Below are 24624 nucleotides of genomic sequence, written 5' to 3' on the forward strand. Positions count from 1 at the left end.
TAAACAAATACTTGTATTCGATTAGAATCGTGCACAGGTTATAATATTCTTATGGACATCTCTGCAAGCATCAATGCTGTGGATTTCTTCTTGTGATTACTTGATCCAAGAGTCTTAGTCAATTCTTGTGTTAAAGAATGGAGCATATTAGCTGTCACTAAACAAACTTGCCTTTATTCCTTTTTTTATTCCATTAATTCAGAAGAGAAGACTTGGTAGGGTGGTAGAAAGTTTATTTTTATAGCAACACCATGACTTTAACAACAATTATTGGGCTCCCATTACAGTGCACGTATACAGATATATGCGAACGTGGTTGTCTTATTAAATGGGGATTAGCAGAGTCCTTGGTTTACCTTTGGAGAACTGCCCATCTAACATTGTGATTAAGATCTACTAATCTTTACCAAGTAAAAGTGAGTCACGTATAAGTTTCACAATAATATTATAAAGCTTCACAAGATGAACATATATCACTCCGTTCCTATTTAAAATTTATACAAAAGGCCATATAGATGATTACAAGCAAGTATCTCTGCCTTTCAAATCTTTCGTTCTATTCTCTTGCTCTTCGAGCTGATCATTGACCACTCTACACTCATTCCCATGGAATTAGCTAGGGAGGAAAAGAAAATGTATATTAACATATAATCATCACAGAAGAAAATGTTACCCATGCAACGTCGGCCTAAAAATATTTCAAGGATCCTCGTGAATGCTATCAAGATGCGGCTGCCACACCGCAACACAGTCGCTACTCTGTCGTCGCCGCCGGTGGTCCGATCTCTTATCTGGAATGATCGATGCATCCGACAGGCTATTCTGATTGTTACTTCTCTGAATCGTTTTCTTCTTCTTATTCTTCTTCTTCTTCTTCTTCTTCTTCTCCGGTAAGGAAGACGCCGGAATCAAGAAGTAAATATGCCCTCGTTGGAGCTCCGACTCCGGCGCGACGACTAATATCCGGCGGACGATGCCCTGCGAGCATGGCCGGCTCAGGACATGGTTGGGGTTCGCGGCGAGGATCTGGCAGGCTTTGACCGGCCGGCTGTACTCCTCAATGTGACCGTTCAAGTGGACAATTCTGATCAGATCAAAGGCACCACAAGGAAGGACGCAAGCTAAGCAACACCTGAGGGAGTTGCCCATCTCTCTTCTTTATCTCTACTAATTAAGCTTTCCTTTTCTTGTTAATTTTTGAGAGGGTATATTAGGTTATATAGGAGCTTAGCCTTCAAATGCCAGTATATTAGGTAGAAAGGCGTGTGTTGAAATGGCGAACGAGCCCTTCCTTCACAAGTATGTGCAGTTTCATGCAGCATTATTAAATTTAATCCATATTAAAAGCTGGGCTAACGTGTTTCCCGACCTTATCTTAAGTACTAATTGAAGGACATAAGCACTTGTTCCCTGTGCACTAGAATTTATTTACCCTTTTGTAATTCTATCCTCAAACTACCTGTGCTCTAGATTGAGTAGCTCAAAAACTACATGCATGAGAGTAATATATAAGAGTGCATCCAATATGTTACTCTCACCTAATGTAATATTAATATCTAATGGCTACTATAACTAAATACCATGGCAGCAAGCGATTCTTATAAACAAGGACTTTGGATTTATGAATAATTATATCATGGTTTTCTTGTCATCTTGGACAACGTGGGTTGTTAGGGAAACCTAAAACTTGGTTATAATGTAAATATAAATGTAGCTACGCAATAAATTAGCTTAGTGGGTGGGATTTTCTTTTTTAATATCATTATTGCTCGTGCATTAAGGTGTTATTTGATCTACTGTAAAAGAATAATGTAAGACTCTAACTTTGAAAATATGTAGTAGTAGAAATTAGCTCTCCAACCTTTTTCACTTGGCATTCTAATTGTGCTCGTATTATTGCAGGGTTTAGATGTGCTAAGTTTGATTTATGTTCTTCTAAATAGTTAAAAATATTAAAAACTACAAAATTACTCATCAAAATAGTTATGTTGTATTTAAGATAATGATTTTTATATATTTTTTTTTGGTTTTTGGGTCTCAAATCTTAGTAGGTATTATGTAATAATTAAGGAGTTTTTATTTTATTAAAAAAGAAGAAATAGCTGGAAGGAAAAAAAAAAAAAGGATCAGGGGCAATTTAGTAAAAGGAAGAGGCTTGTAATGGTAACCGGCGCACGTGCGCACGTTGGAGGTGGCGGATGGTGCACGAAGCTTCATGGCACCAAGTCATCCGGCACCGACCGTCGCGGTGGCAACCCAAGATCCGAGTTCACTAACCTCTTAACTTAAATAACTACGACACAATATCTAACGGTTCGCGGTAGGCGGACCCACCACGATCTACGAGTTACACCGTTAGATTCCGAAACTGGTGGACCCGCCGAGGGAGCAGATCCTATCCACGGAACTTGGCAGTCTCTTAGTGGCCGCAAAAGAAAATCCCTGAGTCGAGACATGCATACGATCACGTACAGGACATGCCGAAGAGGCTAGAAGACAAGAATTGGATACAGCAAAGAAAGGGTGGGGCACTATCAGGGGTTGAGCGATTAATCCTAATCATAGTCCTTACTCTTAAATGGTACCTTCCTCCCTCCCTCGACCTTATCTCGCTTTGATTCGCTGTTCTCTTTTTGTCTGCTTCTATCTGGATTATACGACTCTAGTGGGTCCAAGATGGAATAATATTATCCTCATAGCCTTCTTCGTGGGCTGGGCCATCTCAGCCGGTGCTGAAGAAGAAATCAATATGGGAAGCCTACTGATGAACTGGAAAGAGAGACGAAAAAGCCTACGGAAACGTTGAACCAGAGACCTACATAGAAGAACGAGATAAAGAAGGGAAGAAGGGGTATCTAAAGTAACCGTAATTTGCGCTTCTTATATTATATTATATATGTATATATATTTATATATATACTTACACTGCTCTGTTATGTTCCCCTTCACCGAGAAATGCGAAAGGGGAAAGGGGGAAGCAAAAGCAGACGCTATCATGAGACAGCACGCTATACTTATTATTATTGCCACCCGTGACTCCCCCCATTTCCCACCCTTTGCCTTTCTGCTTGCTTGCTTGCTTGCTTTATTACAACGCCTCGCTGCTGCTCTGCTGCAATTAATATCGCCGCTGCTGCAAGTAAATTAAGACCGAAGTAGACAAGCAAGTAAGCCAGTTAAGTTTCCGACTGGCATAAATAATTGTCTTCTTTAAGCAATATAGCCCTCCATTATGCACAAAAAACTTCAGACGAGCAGCTTTTCCTACCCGTGATGACGTTGGTAAAGGACACAGAGTTAGTACCACAGACAGAGGAAGTTTGAAATTAGGCATTGGATATTGGCAATAGTGCCCCCCAATCAGAATTCTCGTGAAGTTTGTTACGTATCTGAGCCAATTAATACGACGACAAATGGAATCCGGTAGAAGGATTAGAGACATGCTTATATTACTGCAACTTTGGTAGTGTCACAAGCTGCTGTCCTGTCCTAATAACTTGCTTTATAGTAGTAAAGCTACAACCATACTCAAACTAATCCAAATTAAAAATAAGCAACAGCGAGCTATATAGCTGTTGTATAATATTCTTCGTCATTGTAGCTAATTAAACAGATGGTTTACGAACAAAGTATCTATAAGCAGCCACCTTCCTCTTCCTCGAGGTGGAGTTATCTATAGATAACACCATCTTCCCTGCTTCCCTCGCTGTGAATACGTTGTGGATTGGCTCGTCGGCCGTTGCAGGAATCCTTCTCGTCTTCTCCACGCATAGAGTGTAGCTGTCTTCCGCGGTTGGTACGTACTCGGCGCCGTATTCCAAGTCCCACGCCCCAACCACCAGGTCCCATGTTATGGTTGCCCCAGCCTAGATTAAACAAGCGTAATTAGAGTGATTAGTACACGAAAAGATGCGTTTTGGTAAAGGAGGATGGAATATAGGATATTTACCTCAATGCCATCGATTTCGAGGAGGACCTTTTCCCCACCTTTGACCGTGAACTCGGAGGCCGGTTTAGGTGGGCCGTTCTCGAGATCCCCGGGCCGGCTGAGGCCTCCATATTGGACCGGAACGAACTCCGGTCTAATAAACCTTCAACAATACATACACGTAATCAAGTTTTAACAAACAAGTAGTAAAATCAAATTATAGAGATGGAAATAGGATGAAATTGGTAAGGTCCTACTTGTAAAGGGTCTCGGCCACATTCCCTTCTCTAGCTATCACAAACTTGCTCTTGGTCCTCTCCGTCAGAAAAGGACTTATCATAGCATAAAGCATGCTAAAGTACCACGGCACATTTATAAACACCTACATCTCAACATAAACCACCTACTTAATAAAACCCAGGACAATTAATAAATATGACAAAGAGTTTTTTAAATTTTAAATTTATTTTTTTTTGCATATAAGCCCCTATAATTTGTAAGGAATACTACCTTACTAGCCACCAGCTCCGGGTAGTTGTCCTGGAAGAGAGAGAGGATGTGGTTGGAAGCGGCCCTGAGCTCCCTCTTGGGCATGTCTTTAAGATCCGTGACCTGTATGATCGAATTAACTCCACCGGGTCGGAGTTGGAGCATCCGAACTCCCCGCTCCATCACCTGCACCCGCCACCGGAGGAACCGGCTGAGCTTATCCGCATCCCCGAATACCCGGTCGTACATCTCCTTATCCTTGAACACCCCGTAGGCGTTGTAGCAAACGGGGTGGCCCCCACGGTCCCACCCGTGCATGTACGCGACCACCTCCTCCAACTCCTTGAATCCCAGCTCCTCCTCCACCACGCCGTCCGCACCAAACTCCGCGCGCCACTCGGCGCACCGCACCAGCATTGCGTGCGCATCCCGCGCACTGTAGTCGCGCGCTCGCAGGAACTTGAGGAGCACCACGTCGGACCTCTCGTCCTCCGCCTCGGAAATCGGGACGCCCCAGATCGAGATGGGCTTCGAGGAGGAGGAGGAGGATGAGAGGAGATGCCTGAGTTCTTGGAGGGATCTCTTCTCGCTGGGCTTGAGGTTGGAGGCGAGGTAGGAGTCCTCCTTGAAGGAGGAGGTGCGTTGGAGGGTGGTGGTGGCGGCTTCCATTAGGGAAGTCATGAGGCTTCTCTTGGCAGGTTTGGGAGAGGAATCCATTCGAGTTTTGGGTAGTGTGGATCGAAATGGGTATTGGTTGGGGTTTTTGGGGATTTGGAGGTATATATGTTGGGAGAAGAGGGGGAGTTTGGGGCTTTTTTGAATAAATTTTGGTGCGGTGGGGGTGACATTATGATGGTAGCGTGAGCAAGGGGGAATTTGTAATTTTCGAGCGGTTTCGGGAGCATGGGGGACCCGTGTACTGACCAAAGAAAGCCTGACAAAGTGTGCCCCTACCAAAGCCTACCAATTAACTACCCAAGTAAGCATGAAAGGTTGGTCGGTCCGCCACTTCGTTCAAATTATGAATGCTGAAATTTTCGCCTGCCACTCCTCTAAATTCTCTTATTTACATATTACTCCTTCCAACAAAATGTTTATTCTCAACATTGAAAAGAGGGGGGTGGTGTGTTTATGGGAAAGTTGTTGAAATTAACAAGCTTCTTCTTTCCCTTATCCCAATGTCGGGGTTTCTATGGAGTCAAGTCATTATTAAATTTATTCGTAGGGTGAGGAAATTTCGGGACGTGAGCTCGGTCAATAGAAGGACTGACGGGATGGGATGGGGTTGCCTGTCCCGGTTCTCACTTCCCATAGGTGAGTTCCTGATCTTACCCGAACGGGAGGTGATCGAATCCGTATCTTATTAGAACACTTGCCAACTAGCAATTACTAATTATTACTACTAGGTATTTATTAATTATGGTGAGGGGCAATAATCAAATGGTACAACAAAAGGGAGGTAGAAAAATGGTGCATTGTTTAGTCCAAATCACTCAGTCTTGGTGTTAGTAAGTGTAGATTACCACGCAATAGTACTGTTTAGGTGTACCAGCCACTCTTAGGATGCAGAACTCAAGGTAAAAATAAATGCAGATGATAATTACCACCGAAGGTAAGACCTTTTCTAAAATTTATGAATCTCATAATAACCAAATAATGTAGGGTGCAAACGAAAATTCCCTTCTTTTTTAATAATGCAGTGGACCGCAGAGGTGACCCAACTGTAACACGAGCTTTGCGTTCCGTGTGGGCCCCGCGGAATTCCCCCTACGGGTTAAAGTAATTCACGGGCCCCATGGTTTCCCCCGAACACAGTTCAAACTTCGCAGCCAATCTCCACCGTCCATCTTACATTTCAAAGCGCTGACGTTGTCCTTTTTAAAGTGTCACATCCAGAGCATATAGCTTTGGATCCTAAGGAGATTAAATAAGTTATTATCTCTCCCAAGAAAGTAAACTCGAGTGATTTTTCCTCTTTTTCCGTTTTGATCCATCATTAGGTGGGTACCGACTGCAGCTTTGTTTTGAATCTTAGGTTATGATTTTGATAGGTGGCTTCTTCGTAATCCCAATGGGACTTTAACAAAAGATAGTAACTCTGTAGTGCTCTTTTGTGCTTATTCTACAGCCATCTAATCTTTCTGCAGATCAAACTTCGGCTTTGTTTTATTCCTGTAGCAATGTATATATATTGAGATTAGGGCGTACGGTCTTTGATGAATTATAGAATACGTAATAATTTGCATACCTAGCGAGCTCCCTTGTATTAGTTTGCTCTTTCTTGGAAAGGTTAGTTAGGACGATCCCACAGTCATAATCCAGTTTATGTCTCAAAGTAGTCGGGCATTCGTATTCAACTTTAGATGGCGTGAAAGCAACTCGTGAATAAAAAGAGACGACATGACCAGTTTCTTGGGCTCCGAGCTCAAGAGTTTGTCGATTTATTTGATCATGATAAGGTTGAACTATCCAGACTTTTATCTGGTAGAACAAACCTCACCATCAAATATGACATTCTCTATACTCTATTCTAACAAAGAGGTAGATCAATTGGCGGAGGCTGCAAAGCTTGTAATCTCCCAGCTCCATTCTCAACTAAGAACGCCATAGCCAGCCCCCAAGTGATATGCACATCCAAATGGCAATGCACGAGCCAAACCCCCGGGTTATCTGCCACAAATCGGATAACCGCCCAACCATTAACCGGCACCCCAACCGTGTTCCTTAGCGGAGGATCCACCAAATTGAATCCCCCACTATCTCTTATCGGATTATAGTTCCCAAACCCGGTTCCAAGTACGTAGAATTGGTACCCATGGATGTGCATGGGATGCTCCTCTCCGGCTAATATATTAGTCCCTTGTAACACCACTTGCACCACTGATCCATACTTAAATTTGTACACTTTGGTCCCTCTCACTGGCTGTTGCAAGGATTGGCTTATGTTGTTACCCGTGTAGTCGAATTGTATGGGTGGGACCCGGGGGAAGTCGGCATCGAATACTCCAGGCACACTCTCATAGTATGCCTCGAGTATGGATAGGGTATTGGGCAGAACAAATGAGATGTTATTCATACTTGCACCCATGCGGGTTCCGTTAGGACCCCCGCATTGTTGCAGGGGAGGGCAGTTGAACAGCCCTATCCCGACGGTGATGAATAATTGCTCGTCGACCGGGCTTGGGAGGTTCACGGCCGACGGGCTTCTGATAGCATTGGCGAATGCAGCAGCGGTGGCGGTGTCGTTGAAGGCGGGAAGCGGAGGGAATAGCGGAGGCTGCAGGCCTCGACGGCTACGTGCGCAGCCGGTGAATTTGTACCTGAGGACGGCGGTGGTGGTCGTGTTGTCGAAGGGGACGCCGCGGGCGCTGGCGTAGGCGCGCGCGGCCATGTAGTATCGGCCCGGCGGTTGGTTGGTGGTGATCAATACGTCGGTCGTCTGGCCCGGGCCGAGCATGAGGACCGACGCGGTGAACGGTTTAGTGTAGGCGGCGTCGGCGGCGACGACGGTCATCGAATGGCCGGCAATGGAGATGAATAGTTCGGTGTTCATTGCTGCATTGACGAACCTGAATAGGCTTGTTTCACCCCAGCCTACTGTAAAGACTGTTGTGTCTGCATGCAGTAGCAATATTGCGCAGCAATGTGATTGATATATTGTAAAGATCTTTACATAATTGCTACCAAAAACTATTCAAATACTGTTACTACGTTATTCAAAATTCCATAATTACAACCAAAATACTAAACCCTTTTTCAAAAATGCCACCCTTCAGTTAAATCTATCTAATTACAGTTAAAACTGAACATATATTAACAAAATATTATTTTGCTCTTATATAAATTGCTTAAAATGAAAACCAATGACATATTTTACACTTTAAACTTCAAAAAAAAAGAAGAAGGGCATTTAAGTCATTCACCTTATAAAAAATTAACGATAATAACAAGTTTAAAAAGAGTTAAAAGATTTTAGTAGTAATTATAATATTAATGGGTGGGCTGAATGGGCCTTACTGTACCTCTACTGGAGCAGTCGTAAAGATCTCCAGGCTGACCATTTATAGTGAAGGCATCAGATATGTTTGGAGCTGCTCCAGTCCTCATGGAGTCTCTCAAAACATCGATTGGATTCCTATTCCACCACTCCCCTACTCATTCATCATCATCATCACCATCATCATAAGAAAACAATTGTTATAATTGATCCATACGAACACAAGTAGGATTAACAGAGCGAGGAAATTAATTGACCATCAGAAATCGCACGTACCAAGTATAACAGCGAATTCTCTGGAAGGATTCAGGAATGGATAAAAGGATCCAACTTTGGGGTAGATGATGAGGGCTCCATAGACGGTGGCTCTAAGCCATGAGCTATGTGCATGCCACCACAAAGTACCTTCTTGGCCTTCTATTGTGAACCTGTATATATAACTTCCACCTGGCTTAATGGGGCATTGCGTAATATATTCCGGACCATCTGCCCATCCAGTCCTCAGTTGTTGGATTCCATGCCTGATTGCATACATGTACATGAACAATCCAAGTGTCATGCTACCTATACACTCATGCATGCGTATCATTTAACTTTGGAACTCTTTAAGTAGTACCAATGGAGAGTGATGTTGTATATAGCTTGATTTACGACTTTGATCACAAGTGTATCTCCATCTCTGACCTCCAGTGTTGGCCCTGGGAATTGGCCATTAACTGTGATGATCTCGTTGGTCATGCACAGCCTATTCACTGGCGCTGCTTGGATCTATTAAAGATTATAACAATCCACAAGATGAAGAACCATTAAGAAGAAAAGAGAGAGTATAAATTAATGGTAGGATTGGAAGGCATACAATAAACTCATAAAAGCGAACATTTGCAGTAGTGGTGGTGAGCATGAGGGATAGACATAGGAGAACAGAGAAGAATAAAGCCTCCATTTCTAAGCGAGCTTCCTCAGTTCTAAGTTGTCGGGGAAGATTTGAAGTGGTGATGCAAGGGATGTAATATTAATGGATTAATGAAAGGGGACACCAAAAGGTAATGGGTTTGTTTGAAGTTTGGAAGATTAGGTTTTAATTTGTGCAGAAGGTTCTGTTCTTTTTTAGTTGGTCAAGCTTCTAGGTTTGATATGTTACATAAACAAACCATCCAGCATAAGCACAATGGAAATGGTTAATAGTGGCTTCCTGGAGAAGTTTCACAAGCCCAGTTGTCAGAAGCACTCTTTTGCACTACAATCAAAAAACTACGTGTTTTTAATATAGTTAGGTTACTCACCGAAGAAACTTGTGTTTCTGGTTATCAGTGTCATTAGATAGTCGAATACTATAACATTCATTGGGCCGAGCCCAGCTTTAGTTATGTCGACGCCCAAATCTATTGGGCTCCTTGAGACCAACCTTGTTATGTATATATCTAGGCCTTTGGCGTTGCAATTATACGTTCTTATCTATCGCTTCTATGTCTAGTTTGGTCTATGCATAAAGTTTTAAAAATAACGAATAATTTTATGCACATCTCATAAATATAAATTAAATGAATTTATAGTTTTACTCACATTTTGTTGTTTGATTATAAAACGTAATAATTACTTCGAATGAATTTATATAAAACTTTGTATTTTATTACTAACCGTAAATAAATATATTAATTATACTAAAAATTTTGTGTAGAAAATATGTAATTTTATCACACTTCTCATTTATAATAAAATTTTATGTATAACTTATCACATAATTTATCTTATATAAAATTTTATCAAAATATACATAAATATATATTTAAAAAAATTAATTTATAATTAAATATATTTATGCACAAATCAAATATCATCTTAGTAATAAGAGATTGACTCCGCTTGTAACTAATGTTACATAAAAGGTTTGTTAAATCTAAAACGATATATAGATGTAAACTTACGGAACAATGCAGTACAATCATAATTGTTGCATTATAGAAAAATTATTTGCCAAAGAGAGCCCCGTATAATCTTATTTATCTAAATAACTCATTCCTCAAAGAGATTAGTTTTGAATATGTCAGCCAACTCGTATTTCCAAATAATAAATACCAAAATTATCAGCATTTAACATAAGTTATAAAATACATTACGATCACATAGATAGGAGGCAGACATGTGTAAAATAAATCTCTTCAGGTAATAAATTTGGGAGATGTAACAATCTGAACGATGAAGTTGACGGGGATGTCTAATTTGGTGAAAGACTCCGGGTCCGGCGTTAACAATAAACAAAATAAATGCTTTAGCCATGTAGAACCCCAGCAAATTATTTCAAGAGTCACAGGTCGAGGTCGAGCCCAATCCATGGGTTATCGTCTCAATACGTGTTCCAAGTTCCAACTCTTCAAACTTGATCGAGAAGTGTAGACCAAGCAAATCAACGTGCTTTGCTTCCATTTCCACCTTCCACTCCATTGATGTAACTCGTTACTCGTGCCCGTCTATACTCTCTATTCCCTTCGACTCTTCTTCGCCCCCTTTTCGATTCCTCTCTTCTTCTTTTTTTTTTTACTACGATTACTCTTTGCCTAAGAAGATGATGGGTCCGGAGACACCCTCCGCCTTGGAATCACAGCCTCCTCCTCCTCCTCACGACGACATGGAAACCCTAACACTCTCCTCCGCCCCCTCCGACTACCACTCCGCCTTCTCCGGCGACCCCCTTCTTTCCCCCCAGCCGCCTTCGACGTACCCCGTCTCCCCCTCCTCCTCTTCTTTCCTTGATCCCCCTTCCTACGCCGACGTCGTCTTCACCCCCTTCAACTCCGAGGCCAACGGCGGCAGCGCCAGCGCCAGGGGCGGTGACTCCTTCCGCCGTGATATGTCTCCCAGATCTGCACGATTCGCTGAATCCGATTACCTCCGGATCACCGTCTCTGATCCCCAGAAGGAGCAGGAACCCGTTTCCACCTCCCTCGTGCCTGGCTCCGGCGGTTCCACCTTCGTCACCTACCTCATTACCAGCCGCCTCCGCGACGGCGGCGGCCCCGAGTGCCACGTCCGCCGCCGGTTCCGCGACGTTGTCACCCTCGCTGACCGCCTCGCGGAGTCGTTCCGCGGCTTCTTCATCCCGCCGCGCCCCGACAAGAGCGTCGTTGAGAGTCAGGTCATGCAGCGGAATGAGTTCGTCGAGCAGCGGCGCACCGCGCTCGAGCGATACCTGTGGCGGCTCGCGGCGCACCCGGTGATCGGGAAGAGCGACGAGCTTAGGGTTTTCTTGCAGGCCCAGGGGAGGCTGCCGCTGCCTGCGAGCACGGATGTGGCGTCGAGGATGCTAGATGGGGCGGTGAGGCTGCCGAGGCAGCTGTTTGGAGAGGGATCTGCGGCCGGGTACGTCGCGGCGCCCCAGGATGTGGTGCAGCCGGCAAAGGGCGGGAGGGATCTTCTTAGGATTTTTAAGGAGCTGAAGCAGTCGGTGACGAATGATTGGGGCGGGGTGAAGCCACCCGTGGTGGAGGAGGATAAGGAGTTTTTAGACAGGAAGGAGAAGATGCAGGATCTGGAGCAGCAGCTAAGCACCACATCACAGCAGGTGCGTTCTTGAGTGTTTCTTGTCAATGTTATTTGGGATATGCAAATTGTTGAACAGAAATCTAGTTTAATTTGATCCGCTTGTTTTTTCGTTTGAGTTCGTGCCAAATTTTTTGTTCTGGTGATTTATACGGTGTGGATCTGTGAGGATAATGTTGTGGATATCGTACATTTAATTAGGTACATACATAATTTTGTGGATTATGTACATTTAATTATGGAAAATAATACATACATAGTATTGTGGATTATGTACATATAAATAGGGAAACTAATATGGTGTTTGCTGCTAATATAATGGGCAGATGTACATAACTAGTCAGCCGCTACATTAAGTAGGTAAAACTGAGATGCAATTTCTATTGCGCAACTTAAATTTTATGTTAGAATTTGCAGGAAATGTTTGCTTTCCCATCTGTTTTCCATAATTAATTGATCATATCCTGTACCTGAGTAGCCTTTGTCTGCAAGTAGAATTAGTAGTTGTAGTATCTATATTAGGTATAGTTTGACCAAGGTAATAGCCATAAAGCATTAAGATTACAATGGTATTATTAAGATATGGGGTCTTTTGGCCGGCAAACAAATGTCTAAAAAGGATAGGAAACAAATGAACATTGTTGTTTTGTTAGTTTGGCAGTCTATCTGAATTCATTTAGTTTCAATGCAATGTATGAAAGTTGCTGATGTATGAATGTGCTGCATGAGACATTTTTCACTGCTGCAAGCATCTATATGGGTACAATAATTTTGCCTTCCCATTCAATGAAATGGCCAGTGATTTTTAAGGAAGGAAACTCATGAAGTGCTACCAGCAACCTTGCATTTGTCACTGCTGCATGCATCTGTGTGGGTATAATAATTTTGTTTTCCCCATTCAATGAGATGGCGAGTGATTTTGAAAAAGGAAACTCATGGGGTGCTACCAGCTAGCTTGCATAATATGAAGCCGAAGTTAGGCCCTAGAGGAACTAGGGAACTTTTAATAGTCATTTAATTGCTATAAGTACCGAAACTAAGTTGTAGAAGAAAACATAATTTACCATATCTATCTACTAAGGTCAGTAACTGGAAGGTTCTAATGTAAGCATTCTAGTAGTTCTATTGATTATGAGGGAAGTTCCAATATTTGTATTTTGATTGTTATTGTTTTGAAAACAGATAACCGTTTGGGTGCCCTTTAAGTTTAAAGGATGGAATTAAGTTTTTTTTACTTCCAATTATTCTTTTTTCTTAATTTTAATGTTTGTTCTACCAGAATTACTATTTCATCATGAGGTAGAATGTAGGTTCTGATTATTTTTGTTGTTGTTTATAGAAATCTTCCATCTCTTTCCAGTATGTAGATCTTCTTGAGTATGATGTATTTGTGTTTTGGAAGTTAGAAAACATATGTAAGTTTAAATCAAATATTAATATTATCAACTGTGTATTTTTCAGATTCGTCCTTTGCTATTTGGTCTTGTAAGTTGGTCACGGATGTATTTCTCATGATCTTGTTATTCTCCCCGTATTAGGAATATAGGATATAGGCTTATTTGTAGAACCTTGCTGATGAGTTGTTATTACCAATTATATTAGTCACTGTGATTAGTTAGTAGAAAAACTACTGTTATGCATCAAATAGAATCATTATACTTTCTCATTGCCAAAATTTTTAGTTCCCCAGTTTCAAGTTAGTACTTGAATAACAAGGGAGCAGACTTTTCTCTTTCAGGATATACATTCTGCATGTTTTAAAATAGAACTATGTTATCTATTTATCTACATCATAAGCTATTTTTGTAGCTAGTGCTCGAAGTGTGTCTTGCACTTACAAATGAGCGCAGCAGGAAGTTTTCATCGATAATTTAATAAAATTTTCTGCTTCTATTTCAGGCAGAAGCACTTGTTAAGGCTCAGCAGGATATTGGTGAAACAATGGGAGAGTTGGGTTTGGCATTCATCAAACTAACAAAATTTGAGACAGAGGAAGCAATATTTAATTCCCAGAGAGTACGAGCTGCTGATACCAAACATGTAGCAACTGCTGCTGTTAAAGCTAGCAGATTGTATCGAGAATTGAATGCTCAGACAGTTAAACATTTGGTAAAAACTGATGAGCTACATAGTCAATGAGTGATATGTTGATGATTCAAGGCTTTCAATAGGATTCTCAGTTGATTAGTGTATATAATAATCTTCTGTTATTGATCTTTGGCAGGATGTACTACATGAGTATCTAGGGTTAATGCTCTCTGTTCACAGTGCATTCTCAGATCGTTCAAGTGCATTGTTGACTGTACAGACACTTATGTCGGATTTGTCATCCTTGCAAACAAGGGCTGAGAGACTTGAAACTGCATCCTCAAAGATATTTGGTGGTGATAGATCAAGAATACGCAAAGTGGAAGAGATAAGAGAAACAATAAGAGCTACTGAAGACGCTAAAAGCTGTGCTGTAAGAGAATATGAAAGGATAAAGGTATTTTGGTCTGGCTTTTACATCAAATACTGAAGCAATGCAAAGTTGTAGTTTATTACCATTAAAATGAGTATCTACGGGAAATATACCTAGTGGTAAGAAATTGACAAACTTTTATCTTATGTTTAATGATAGGACCTTATGAATGGTGTGAATAATAGACCTGTGCTAGCCTAAATGGCTAAATGAGTCATGTTGAACTGCTCCAGTTTGTCTAGAGTTGGAATGACCGCTTTCTATATTGACATGATAATTAACATGTTAGTTGCTTACTGGATCGAGCAGGAAGCAGTTGCCTATTTGCTTGCTAGTTGCATGGCATATGACATGTTTAACCAATTTCTTTGGCATTTGAGCTCCAATACTGTTAATTAAATGTGCTAACTTGTTACTTCTATTAAGTTGTGTTTTTCTGTACCTTTTTTCGCTTCTGGACTATATCTTTTGTAGGATCCTTGAGTATTGGTTCTAGTAATTCAATTATTTATCTCTCTAATATCAGTGCCTGTTGAGTTGTGCAATCCAATTACTACTCCAGATTATATCTTCTATGATCTGAATGTTTTGTGCTTGATTTCTTACCCTATTACACTTAAAGCACATGAGATGCCTTGTGGTACTCCCCCAATGATTGCAGATATTTTGAATTTTGATAGTAATGAAGCAGCAAAAATGTATGTGAAACTGCATAGATTACTCATTTCTGTATTGTGTATTACTTTTGAAATAGTTTGTTTTGAAAATCATCATAGTGTGTATCTGAGATGTCCTGGAGTACTTATACTGAAGGAAGTCATAAGTTACTTTCTTTATAAGTAATTTGCTTCTTGTGGATATTTTATCCACTTTTATTGAAGCGGTTTGTTGAATGCGATTTCTGCCATTAGCATAAGTTGACCATCTTATTATTAGGGGCATGCATCTATGAGCCTTATTCAGGTAGAATTAAATAGATCATCTCCAGTACCTGCTCTAGTAACTCTATGCAGCATTAAGATGATACTTTTTAGGTCTACTCATTCTATTTAGAGGACCTGTCAAACGTCCTCTGCAGTTTGTTCCATGTCTAGGGTGGTCAATGATACTGGCTTAGAGACGTCATCCATTGCTAAGATGGGAAGTTTAATATGTTGTTCTTCCATATGATACTAGCTACAAATAAGTAAAGAAGAACTTGGAACACCTCTCTAATACAATGATGCAATTCTCCGGAAAATGCTTGTTAATAGCATAGAGAAGGTGTGAGTCATTAAGTCTCTTCTTGACATAGATTCCCTTGTAATCTGGGATGTCCTGTACATAATATTCCTTTTCTGTTCATTTCAATAATCAATATAGAAATAAAACATCATATTTACTTCAATTTTCTGCATCTTGATTTGCCTTTACTTCCTTCTAAGGTCACTCTGCAAAGGAGATGCTTAGGGTACCTGACATCATACCTAAGATTGCTGTTGGAACGTAGAATTTTATATATGGCAAAGGTTAGAACTTTGAATATAACCTAGTTAATATCCACCACGTTCCCATGTGTTTTACACTTACCCCTCCCAAATAGGAAGACCTATACATCAGCAGTGTTCGAGGTACTTCATCCTGTAACCCTACCATTACTGTTCCTTAGAATTGGTTGCACACATCTTAGTTTGTATATCTTCTACTAGCTTATAGCAATATATGATCTTCCTTATCAGAGAAAAGCTCAAGAGGCTTGGTAAGATTTTGCTGATCCAGTAATGACACTAATGCAGGAAAACAACCGCAATGAGCTTGAGAGGCTGGACCAAGAAAGGCATGATGACTTCTTGAGCATGCTTAAAGGATTTGTAATAAATCAGGTAATTCTATCATGTAATGTTAATTATGTTTTACAACTTTCTGTGTTTTACAATTTTGTGTGCCCATTTTGATTATTGTAATGTTTGGCCTGCACAAAATTTTAAATTCACTTTATTTTTCCTCTGGAGGAAGAGATGTCTAGTTTCACAGTCTACCAAAATTATTAAGAGTTGAAATACCTGGGGAAAATATTAGAGATTTTTGTCCAAGGTGGCAAAAGAGGATACGGGATAAGATTTTTTATGAGAAGACTAAAAATAGGTTGCATTTTATCGTGTTTGAAATGGTACTGTGAAGGGGTTGTAAAACTAGCGCATTGTGTTCAATCAGTTTGTTGGCACCATTGATCTGCATTGTGGATCTATATATTACTCTATTGTGTTGGGCTCTAATGTGTTTCATTTGAACAGGTTGGGTATTCAGAGAAGATTGCAAATGTCTGGGCAGTGGTTGCTGATGAAACAAGTGGATATGCGAGAGAGTGTAATGAGTATTATGTAAATTGAGTTGTTTTGCCTTTCTCCACTCACACATCAATGTATACTATAATTCAAGGGGAACAAAGAGGAAAGAGAAGGAAAAGGATCTGAACGTAATAAAGAGATTTTGATTACGTTTTTCATTTTATTTGACTAACTTCCGCTGTACAGTACCTCTGAATTGACTCTACTGTCAGTTTGATGCTTTCTAAATTGATCATCTCTTTTGCAAACTACCCTATTCAGAACACTGTTTCTAAATTGTCAGTTTGTCTACTGTTTTAGAGTGTTGGGCTGACATCAGATGTCGGTGTGGTTTAGTCTTCTATAGTTGATTATTAAATCTGTGGAATATCTGGATGAAGGTACTCTCTTTTTGGTAACAGGAAGTGGGATGTACTGCTGTAAAAGTAATAACTACAAGGATTACAGCTCGATGAAGACCTGCCCTAGTAACTCTGTTGCTAATTCTTCTCAGGTAACACACCTGCATGCATGATTCCTTTTAACTGGCGTTATTCGCCGATGAGACAAGTCGTGAAAGCGATGCCCAGAAGTGCACAGCATCATAAAGCGGCATTACATTAGATTCTCGATTGGAGTAGATTTTTGGAAAAGAATAACTTATTCTATCAATACTTAACCTAAGAAGAATATCAATTCTACCATATAAACCTATAATAACAACTAGTTAGCATCTGTGGACTCCGGAGCGGCATCCTTGGTTTCCTCTGCAGCAGCCACAGAAGCAGCGATTCCAGGCTCAATCTCTTCCAACTGCTGCAAAATTTGCTCAACTTCTGGCCTTTCCACCGGTGATGAATTGATACATCGCAACGCCAGCTTCAACGTCTCCACCAACTTCTCCTGCGTCACGGCCGAGTCCTTCATCAGCTCCAGATCGAACACCTCATTACTCCACTCCTCCTCACTCATGGACGCCACCCATTGCCTCAACTCCATTCCATTAATCGTCTCCCCTGGTGGCTTCCCCGTCACTAGCTCAAGAATGATCATCCCGAGACTGTACACATCGGTCTTCGCGTCCGCCTTCTTTATTTTGGCGAGCTCAGGAGCGCGGTATCCATGCGCTCCAGCGGTGGCGATCACGTCGGAGTTGGCGTCGGAGACCATGAGGCTGGAGAGGCCGTACTCGGATATCTTGGGGTCGGTTTGCTCGTCTAGGAGAGTGTTGCTGCTCGTGAGGTTCCCATGGATGATGCCTGCGTTGGTGTGGAGGTGGTGGAGACCACGGGCGATGCCCATGGCTATGTTCATCCTTGTAGGCCATGCAATTGAGTTGGCAGCTGGGCCTCGAGCTGAGAGAATATCAAGCTCCAAAGTTAAACAAATCGATCTCTAGTAGATCTCTAATTGTTATGATCTATATAAAAGATGGCATGAAGATTAGTAGGAGGCTTACCATGGAGAAAAGCTGCAAGGCTTCCCTTGGGCATGAAGTCAAAGACTAGTAGCTTCTCCCCTTTAGGCCCCATGTAGTAAGCTCTAAGAGCAAGAAGATTTTGATGCTGAATCTTTCCAAGCACAGTCAACTCTGCCTCAAATTCCTTTGGATTCTTAGCAAGCTTCTCCTTTAGCCTCTTCACTGCAACTTGGCTTCCATCCTCCAACGTTGCTTTATAAACTGTACCAAAACTGCTTTTCCCCATGATCTCCGCCGTCGCGCACAAAAGGTCGTCGGCCGTGAACAAGAGATGCCCGTCCAAGATTACCAACTTGCCTCCGCCACCCTCCTTTTTATCTTCCACGGTCTTCTTCCCACTACTTGCGTCGGCTGAGCTCTTTCCGCTCGATTTAGCCCTTCTTCCAAACAACCATGAGAGCAGAGCAGTGCAGAGCAGAAGAAGGAATAGAAAGACAATGCCTGCAACTGTGACTATGAGCTCCTTTTTGTTAAGTTTTCGTGTACCGGGATGTAAAGAAGGACATGGAGCCGAAGCAACGTAGCCGCAGAGTTGCAGGTTGCCGGCGAAAGAGCTTGGATCGAACTTTTCGGCGAGGATAAGAGGTACAGAGCCTGATAGGTTGTTATTTGATACGTTGAAGTACGTTAGACTGGTTAGGTTCTCAACAGTATCAGGAATTGCTCCAGTGAGGTTGTTCTCAGACAAGTCTAGATGTGCAAGGCTATGTATGTTTCCAATCACCGTGGGGATCGGACCATCGATGAGATTTCTGCTGAAGGAGAGGAAAGAGAGGTTCTTGAGCCCATCAATGGCTTCTGGGATCTGGTCCTCAATGTAGTTACCCTCAAGATTGAGTTGAACCAATGAGGAGAGGTTGCAGAGGGATGTAGGAAACCTCCCATTAATGGAGTTCCCAGAGAGGTCTAAGGCTTGAAGACTCGAAAGACTCCCTATTTCTTCTGGTATGCTTCCATTGAGCTGGTTGTCACTAAGATCCAACTCTTGTAGCATTCCTAGCCTACCGAGGGAGATGGGAATTGTTCCAGATAAGGAGTTATGATCAAAATTTAATGTCTGAAGCTGATAGGAACTCTTATTATCTCCTATTCCTCCCCAGGTATCAGGAATGGAGCCAGAAAGGTCATTGTGCTGGAGGAGAAGGAATGTAAGAGAAGGGAGGCCAGTGAGGCCCTCTGGGATGCTACCAGTTAAGTTGTTATAACTAAGGTTTAGTCTGTAGAGCCTAGTAGAGTTTGCAATGGAAAAAGGAACACTCCCAGTGAGCAAATTGTTGCTTAAATCAAGAGTCTGGAGCAAGAAACAGTTACCAATATTTGGCGGGATCGCGCCGGAGAAGCGATTATTGAAGAGATAGACGCCTCTAAGATCACGAAGAAGCCCGAGAGACGCGGGAATTTGCCCACCTATAGCATTGTCATGGAGGCTCAGCCTCCTTAACGCCGTCAGCCCGCCGATCTTATCGGAGATGTAGCCGCCCAGTCCCTTCCACGGAAGCTGGATTGCGATGACCTTTCCCCGGGCGCATTTGATGCCGATCCAAGCGCCGGAGCATGCGTCGAGGCCGGTATCGTTCCAGCTTCTCAGTAATCCTCCTCCGTCTTCCAGTCCATGCTTCACGGCCTGGAGGCCCTGGTAATCCACTTGGGTGATGAGTACTCCATCCCAAGAGTGGCAGGACCCTCGTTGTATACAAAAGAGGGATAGAATGTGAAGGAAGAGAAGCAGGTACTGGCATGGGAAGAGCTTCTTCATGAATGGTTCTCGTTTCTTGTGGTATCTTGTAGATACCAGAGAAGACTGACAGAATCCACCCATAACAAATGAGGCAGGTGGCTAACTACTCCCTGCTATTGCAGCAGCTGCAGCTGGAGATGGGTGCTTTCCTACTTTGAATTGAGAGGAGGAGGAGGAGGAGGAGGAGGAGAAATGAGATGGGGTTGGAGAAATAAAGGGAGGGAATTTTATACACTGGAGGGACGAGTTCGTGATGGTCAGAACGGGATTTGTTTTTAGTTTAGGGAGCCATTTGGATTTAGATGATAACGGCTAGTTTTCTTTTATTGTTTAGCTTCTGTGAGAGCCGAGAGTGACTTGAGAGAAGGAGGGGAAGTGAGTTGTTGGAAATGGAATCTTGTCTCGAGTCCAAACTTAAGGTGGTGCTGCCCAACGGCTAAATTTATTTATTTACAACGGTGTGGTCCACCATCTCCCCAAGCCATCGGATCTGGAACCCGCATTAACTAATCGAGTTCCACGAGTTGACTCGCCTACACAAATACCGAGGACACGCCGTTACTTAAGACTGGAACTCCCCCTCTTTCTCCTCCCCCCCCTCCCTCTTCCTTCTCTTTTAGTCAAATTAAAATGCAAGGTACCAACAGCATCTTTACATACAATGAATTTCGACTCGCCAAAGTCCGAGCCATCCCAAAAATGGAAGACGAAGTATTTCTAAAGTGATTGACGAAGTATTTCTGAAGTCACTAACTATCTTTAGTAAAATTAATAGGTACCGCTAAAAAAATTACCTAGGCTAACTCTAATCTCAAATAATTATTATAAATAAAATTACTTAATAATTTAGTGACTTAGCTTAATAGGTCTGTTCAAAATTGACGGTTTTACTGTACTGATTTTAAGAAGCAGCTCGACAATGTAATAATTCAAAGTAATTGAATGCAATAATTCAAAGTAATTGAATCGCCATTGCAAACATTACAAAGGAGTGTCACAGCTATTTTATATGTCAGAATATTGATTACAAAGGATCGTCTCAGAGCATATAGTCCAGATAACACAACAAAAGAAAGGTACAAGGTTACAAAATCTGACAATAGAGGCAGAACTATTTAGGGATGCCTTGGCCAAGAAATAAATACATGGAAAATATTAACAAGCAACGAGATTCCATCCTCCTCGTCAGCTGGACCTACATTGCCCATACCTTCTACCACAGGGCTATTTCCAGGCGTAGTGGTGCCTTCTTCATCCACCCTTGAAACATTGCATCTATGCTCATTTCCTCGACGGCAGGAACTTTTGGATGCTTCGAGCAGCACCTTCAAATTAGATTGTATATCTAAAATTGCACACTTAATTTCCCACACTTCATGCACAAGCTAACTTACTTTCTCTTCCAATACTTCGTCCTACAACCAGAGTGTTTAGAGTTTGCATGCATAGAGTAAAATGTTTGATTGGTACTAGCGTTACCTTTGTGTTGGATGTGCCGGCTTCTGTGTCTGTGCTTTCCTGTGTCTCACATCCTTTAGACTGGGCTTGTCCTTCAGAAGTAGAGGGTCGTGTATCTATAGGGCAATCCTCATAGGAATAACTACTCTCGCTTTCCAGCTCTTCCAATTTAGGCCAATCCCTATTAAGAAGATGCATCTCCTCTGGTGTGTATTCTAATGTTATTTTCACCTATTTATATCAATCGACTATTAGTTAATGTTAGCTAGCAAGAAGACAATGTAAAGAAGGCAAAATAAAAAGGTCTAAAAAGCTTACCATGTTGAGCTCTAAACTTAAAATTAGCTTCCGTGCAGTATCTCCATGCATGACCTTAGATGTTGTCCATCTCTTCAAACAGGGAAATACTACCGGATTAGGCGCTTCTTTGAAATGCACATGCTCGTAGAACCAAACCATTAGCACTAGTGCTGCACCATTCATGTAGCATTCCTTGTCCTTGTTCCTCGTAAGGGTACTTTCTTATGTGTCTCTGAGATGAATATTTATGTATTGCTGTTGCCCATGAATATCTTGACAGGCCATCTAAATCTTCGAGGTACTGGGCAAGTATCTCAGGGCATTTCTAGTTGCTTCTCTGAAACAAGAAAGTCGTAAACATATAAAGAATATATATTCAACAAAAGTGAATTAGATCATTTTGATCATTGCTCGGTGAAAAACTGTTTCAAAATGGTTTCTAACACAACTCGATCCAACTTTTGATACAAAATGGTTTCTAACACAACTCGATCCAACTTTTGATACAATTTGAGGTGACGACCAATAAATTGAGCACCCCATTATTCTCAGCATCATCAAACCGAAATATTCTCTCCTCCAAATTGGAGCCCTGTTACAACAGCAACATCCTCCTTTGTCAGCTCCAGGATGCAGGGGCCAATTTTGAACTTTCCCTCCTGCTGCCACTCACTTACAAGCTCCTACACTAGAGGCATATTTGCGTCTAAGAACGGGGAGTCCACCAACTGAGCAAAGGGCGTCCTGTTTAAAATATGGTCCTATGTGGCTCCCTAGCATATTTTCCTGCCGTTTTAGATAAGATGCGAACGTAGCATCTTGAGGTAATTTAACTCTATAATCTTCTGAAATATGTCCTTGTATCTTTCCTTTTCACTTTAGTGTTTTTGCAACGGCATTGAGAGCTGGTGTCTTCTTGATGCTACTAGCAGCTCTAGGGATATATTTCTCTTTGTCTTTATCTGTAAGAAAAGGAGAAGGGTTTAATCCATACAAATGTGACATGCTTTAATTGTACATGGTTTGCTTTGATCCATACTAATGTTGGCACGTATAAAGAGTACGTGCGGATTGGCGCTCAAGATAAGGAGGCATTCACAACTGCAATATACGTATTCTACATATAACTATCTGCGCATCTAAATGGGGAAGTGCGCATTTGCTATCAGATTCCGTTGCTCTCTACGATTGTATGCAATTATGCATGCTCTCTCAGAAAGTGCACCATATGAATGTTTGTATGCGTGTCCTAAATGGATAGTCGCCATTCGCTCTCAGAATATTACGGAGAGAATTTGCTCTCTGTTTCTTACGATTGATGAACACAATTAACATACCATGACTTTAAAAAAAAAAAAAATCTGGAAAACTTTTGAAGATTTAAGGAAGATCACCTCTACTGCAGTTATTCCTCGATTTCGACCCAGGCTGGCGCCTCGTCATCATGCTGAGAGAGCCCGGGCTTCGGACGTCGGTCAGAGAGGCGGCGGCCGATGAGTTGGCGGGGCACTGATGGGAGTCGAAGGGCAGATCAATTTTTGGTGAAGCTATTGTATGAGCACGGACAGGTTTGGGGGTTGGGGTTTTGGAAATGGTGAGAAGACGTTCGGAAATAATGGGTAGAAGGGTTTGGAATAGCACGCAGGCTTACTGGTCGTACGGTGACGGGCTCGGTATGACGAATGGTATCGTCCTTTCTATGAGTTATCGAATGGGGGTCGGGTTGAATGAAATGGGTTTTAGAGAGTGGGTGATAGGGTTGGTGCAATTGGTTGTTGGTTTATATATATATATATATAAAATGTTCGAGCGAATTTGTAATGTATCTGTTGTTGGCTTTGTTAACGTTAAAAAACTTCTTTGGTACGGTCGAAGTAGGTTTACAAGGTCCACGAACTTGAGACGAAGCCAGAAGCTTGGATTAATAAAAAACTTGCTATCGCCAGTAGGGTCGGCCTGTAACTGTGCCTTGTTAGAGTTTGGAGCTCCAGTACCAGTGTCTAACTTAATTAAGTATACGTTTAACTTTTCCATTTCTTGACCTTATTTCTTAGGAAATACGAATTTAATAAAAAAGAATTTCATCTACAAAACTTTTGCAAGATTTCATAACCTCGTCATAAAGAAGCCTAATCGGGAAGAAACAATAAAAGAACAGAGAGGTTCACAAGATGGAAGGTATTATGTTGTACTGCAGCAATCACAGCATAGAGATACTATCAAAAAGCATAGAGATAATCTCCTGCTTGTGAAGTTTCAGAAAAACAGCATCTGCTGATACCCGAAATGAGCAACAGTGGAGATGGTAAGAAAATTATAACCAGCATCAAGTAGAAGTAAGATAAAACCACTTATCTAACTGATTGTTTCAGATCCCAAACTTTATTGCAGTTTATCATTGTAGTGTAAAACACCTGAGGTTAATCTACCAACCTTAACTAGTGTTTTCAGATTGTCTTCTACTCTAAAAGCAATTAAATATCTACTGAAGATTAAACCACCACCATACCCTATCCTATCCTAGATATTTCTATTCATTTACTTTTACCCATTTCACTAATTGCTGCAATGCTAGGCTATGTTCACTTCCACTTGATAACCTCATAATAACGATATAATCAATTGACCCATAAGAGAAGCAGAATATACTCTAGGGATCTAAACATTATGACTGCACTCATTTATGACTAAAGTAACAGCACTGTAGACATAAAAAATAAAAGATCTCGTCCCCAAATAATCCCAAGTATTCATAACCACTCTTGTTGTCAAATCACTGGACAAGGTTACACTCTCACCAAACATTAATATTATACCTCCCGAATCATAAATCAAGATCTAAATCTGGAAGCCTAGGAACACACGCCAAGATGTTTATTTGCAGCTCCCCAGATCTAAATTGCCTGAATATCAAGCACTAGATTTAAAAA

The 24624-nt window shown here is 41.6% G+C and overlaps 5 protein-coding genes across 5 annotated transcripts; 1 reads left to right on the forward strand and 4 right to left on the reverse strand.

The window, feature by feature from the left end:
* Window positions 1-3419: 3419 nt before the first annotated feature.
* On the reverse strand, window positions 3420-5236 carry LOC140764666 (patellin-6). Its single transcript, XM_073103349.1, has 4 exons — window positions 4439-5236; window positions 4186-4310; window positions 3950-4091; window positions 3420-3866 (listed from the first exon to the last, which is right to left on the reverse strand). The coding sequence occupies exons 1-4, from the start codon at window positions 5132-5134 to the stop codon at window positions 3606-3608; spliced, it is 1224 nt and encodes a 407-aa protein (XP_072959450.1). The 5' UTR covers window positions 5135-5236; the 3' UTR covers window positions 3420-3605.
* Window positions 5237-6169: 933 nt separating this feature from the next.
* Window positions 6170-9377, reverse strand: LOC140764664 (laccase-3-like). Its single transcript, XM_073103346.1, has 5 exons — window positions 9271-9377; window positions 9031-9182; window positions 8691-8935; window positions 8440-8568; window positions 6170-8032 (listed from the first exon to the last, which is right to left on the reverse strand). The coding sequence occupies exons 1-5, from the start codon at window positions 9355-9357 to the stop codon at window positions 6948-6950; spliced, it is 1698 nt and encodes a 565-aa protein (XP_072959447.1). The 5' UTR covers window positions 9358-9377; the 3' UTR covers window positions 6170-6947.
* Window positions 9378-10727: 1350 nt separating this feature from the next.
* Window positions 10728-16987, forward strand: LOC140764665 (sorting nexin 2B-like). Its single transcript, XM_073103348.1, has 5 exons — window positions 10728-11973; window positions 13851-14060; window positions 14176-14436; window positions 16188-16274; window positions 16686-16987. Exons 1-5 carry the CDS (start codon window positions 10978-10980, stop codon window positions 16779-16781), a joined length of 1650 nt encoding a protein of 549 aa, XP_072959449.1. The 5' UTR covers window positions 10728-10977; the 3' UTR covers window positions 16782-16987.
* A 266-nt stretch (window positions 16988-17253) lies between these two features.
* On the reverse strand, window positions 17254-20156 carry LOC140764259 (probably inactive leucine-rich repeat receptor-like protein kinase IMK2). Its single transcript, XM_073102728.1, has 2 exons — window positions 18178-20156; window positions 17254-18073 (listed from the first exon to the last, which is right to left on the reverse strand). Exons 1-2 carry the CDS (start codon window positions 20015-20017, stop codon window positions 17442-17444), a joined length of 2472 nt encoding a protein of 823 aa, XP_072958829.1. The 5' UTR covers window positions 20018-20156; the 3' UTR covers window positions 17254-17441.
* Window positions 20157-20937: 781 nt separating this feature from the next.
* LOC140766216 (uncharacterized) lies at window positions 20938-23877 on the reverse strand. Its single transcript, XM_073105688.1, has 4 exons — window positions 23089-23877; window positions 21713-22031; window positions 21416-21625; window positions 20938-21351 (listed from the first exon to the last, which is right to left on the reverse strand). Exons 2-4 carry the CDS (start codon window positions 21875-21877, stop codon window positions 21322-21324), a joined length of 405 nt encoding a protein of 134 aa, XP_072961789.1. The 5' UTR covers window positions 21878-22031; window positions 23089-23877; the 3' UTR covers window positions 20938-21321.
* Between the last annotated feature and the right edge of the window lie 747 nt (window positions 23878-24624).

Source organism: Typha angustifolia, chromosome 8 (genome assembly GCF_048772165.1).
Source record: "Typha angustifolia cultivar Huaian chromosome 8, ASM4877216v1, whole genome shotgun sequence".
NCBI lineage: Eukaryota > Viridiplantae > Streptophyta > Magnoliopsida > Poales > Typhaceae > Typha > Typha angustifolia.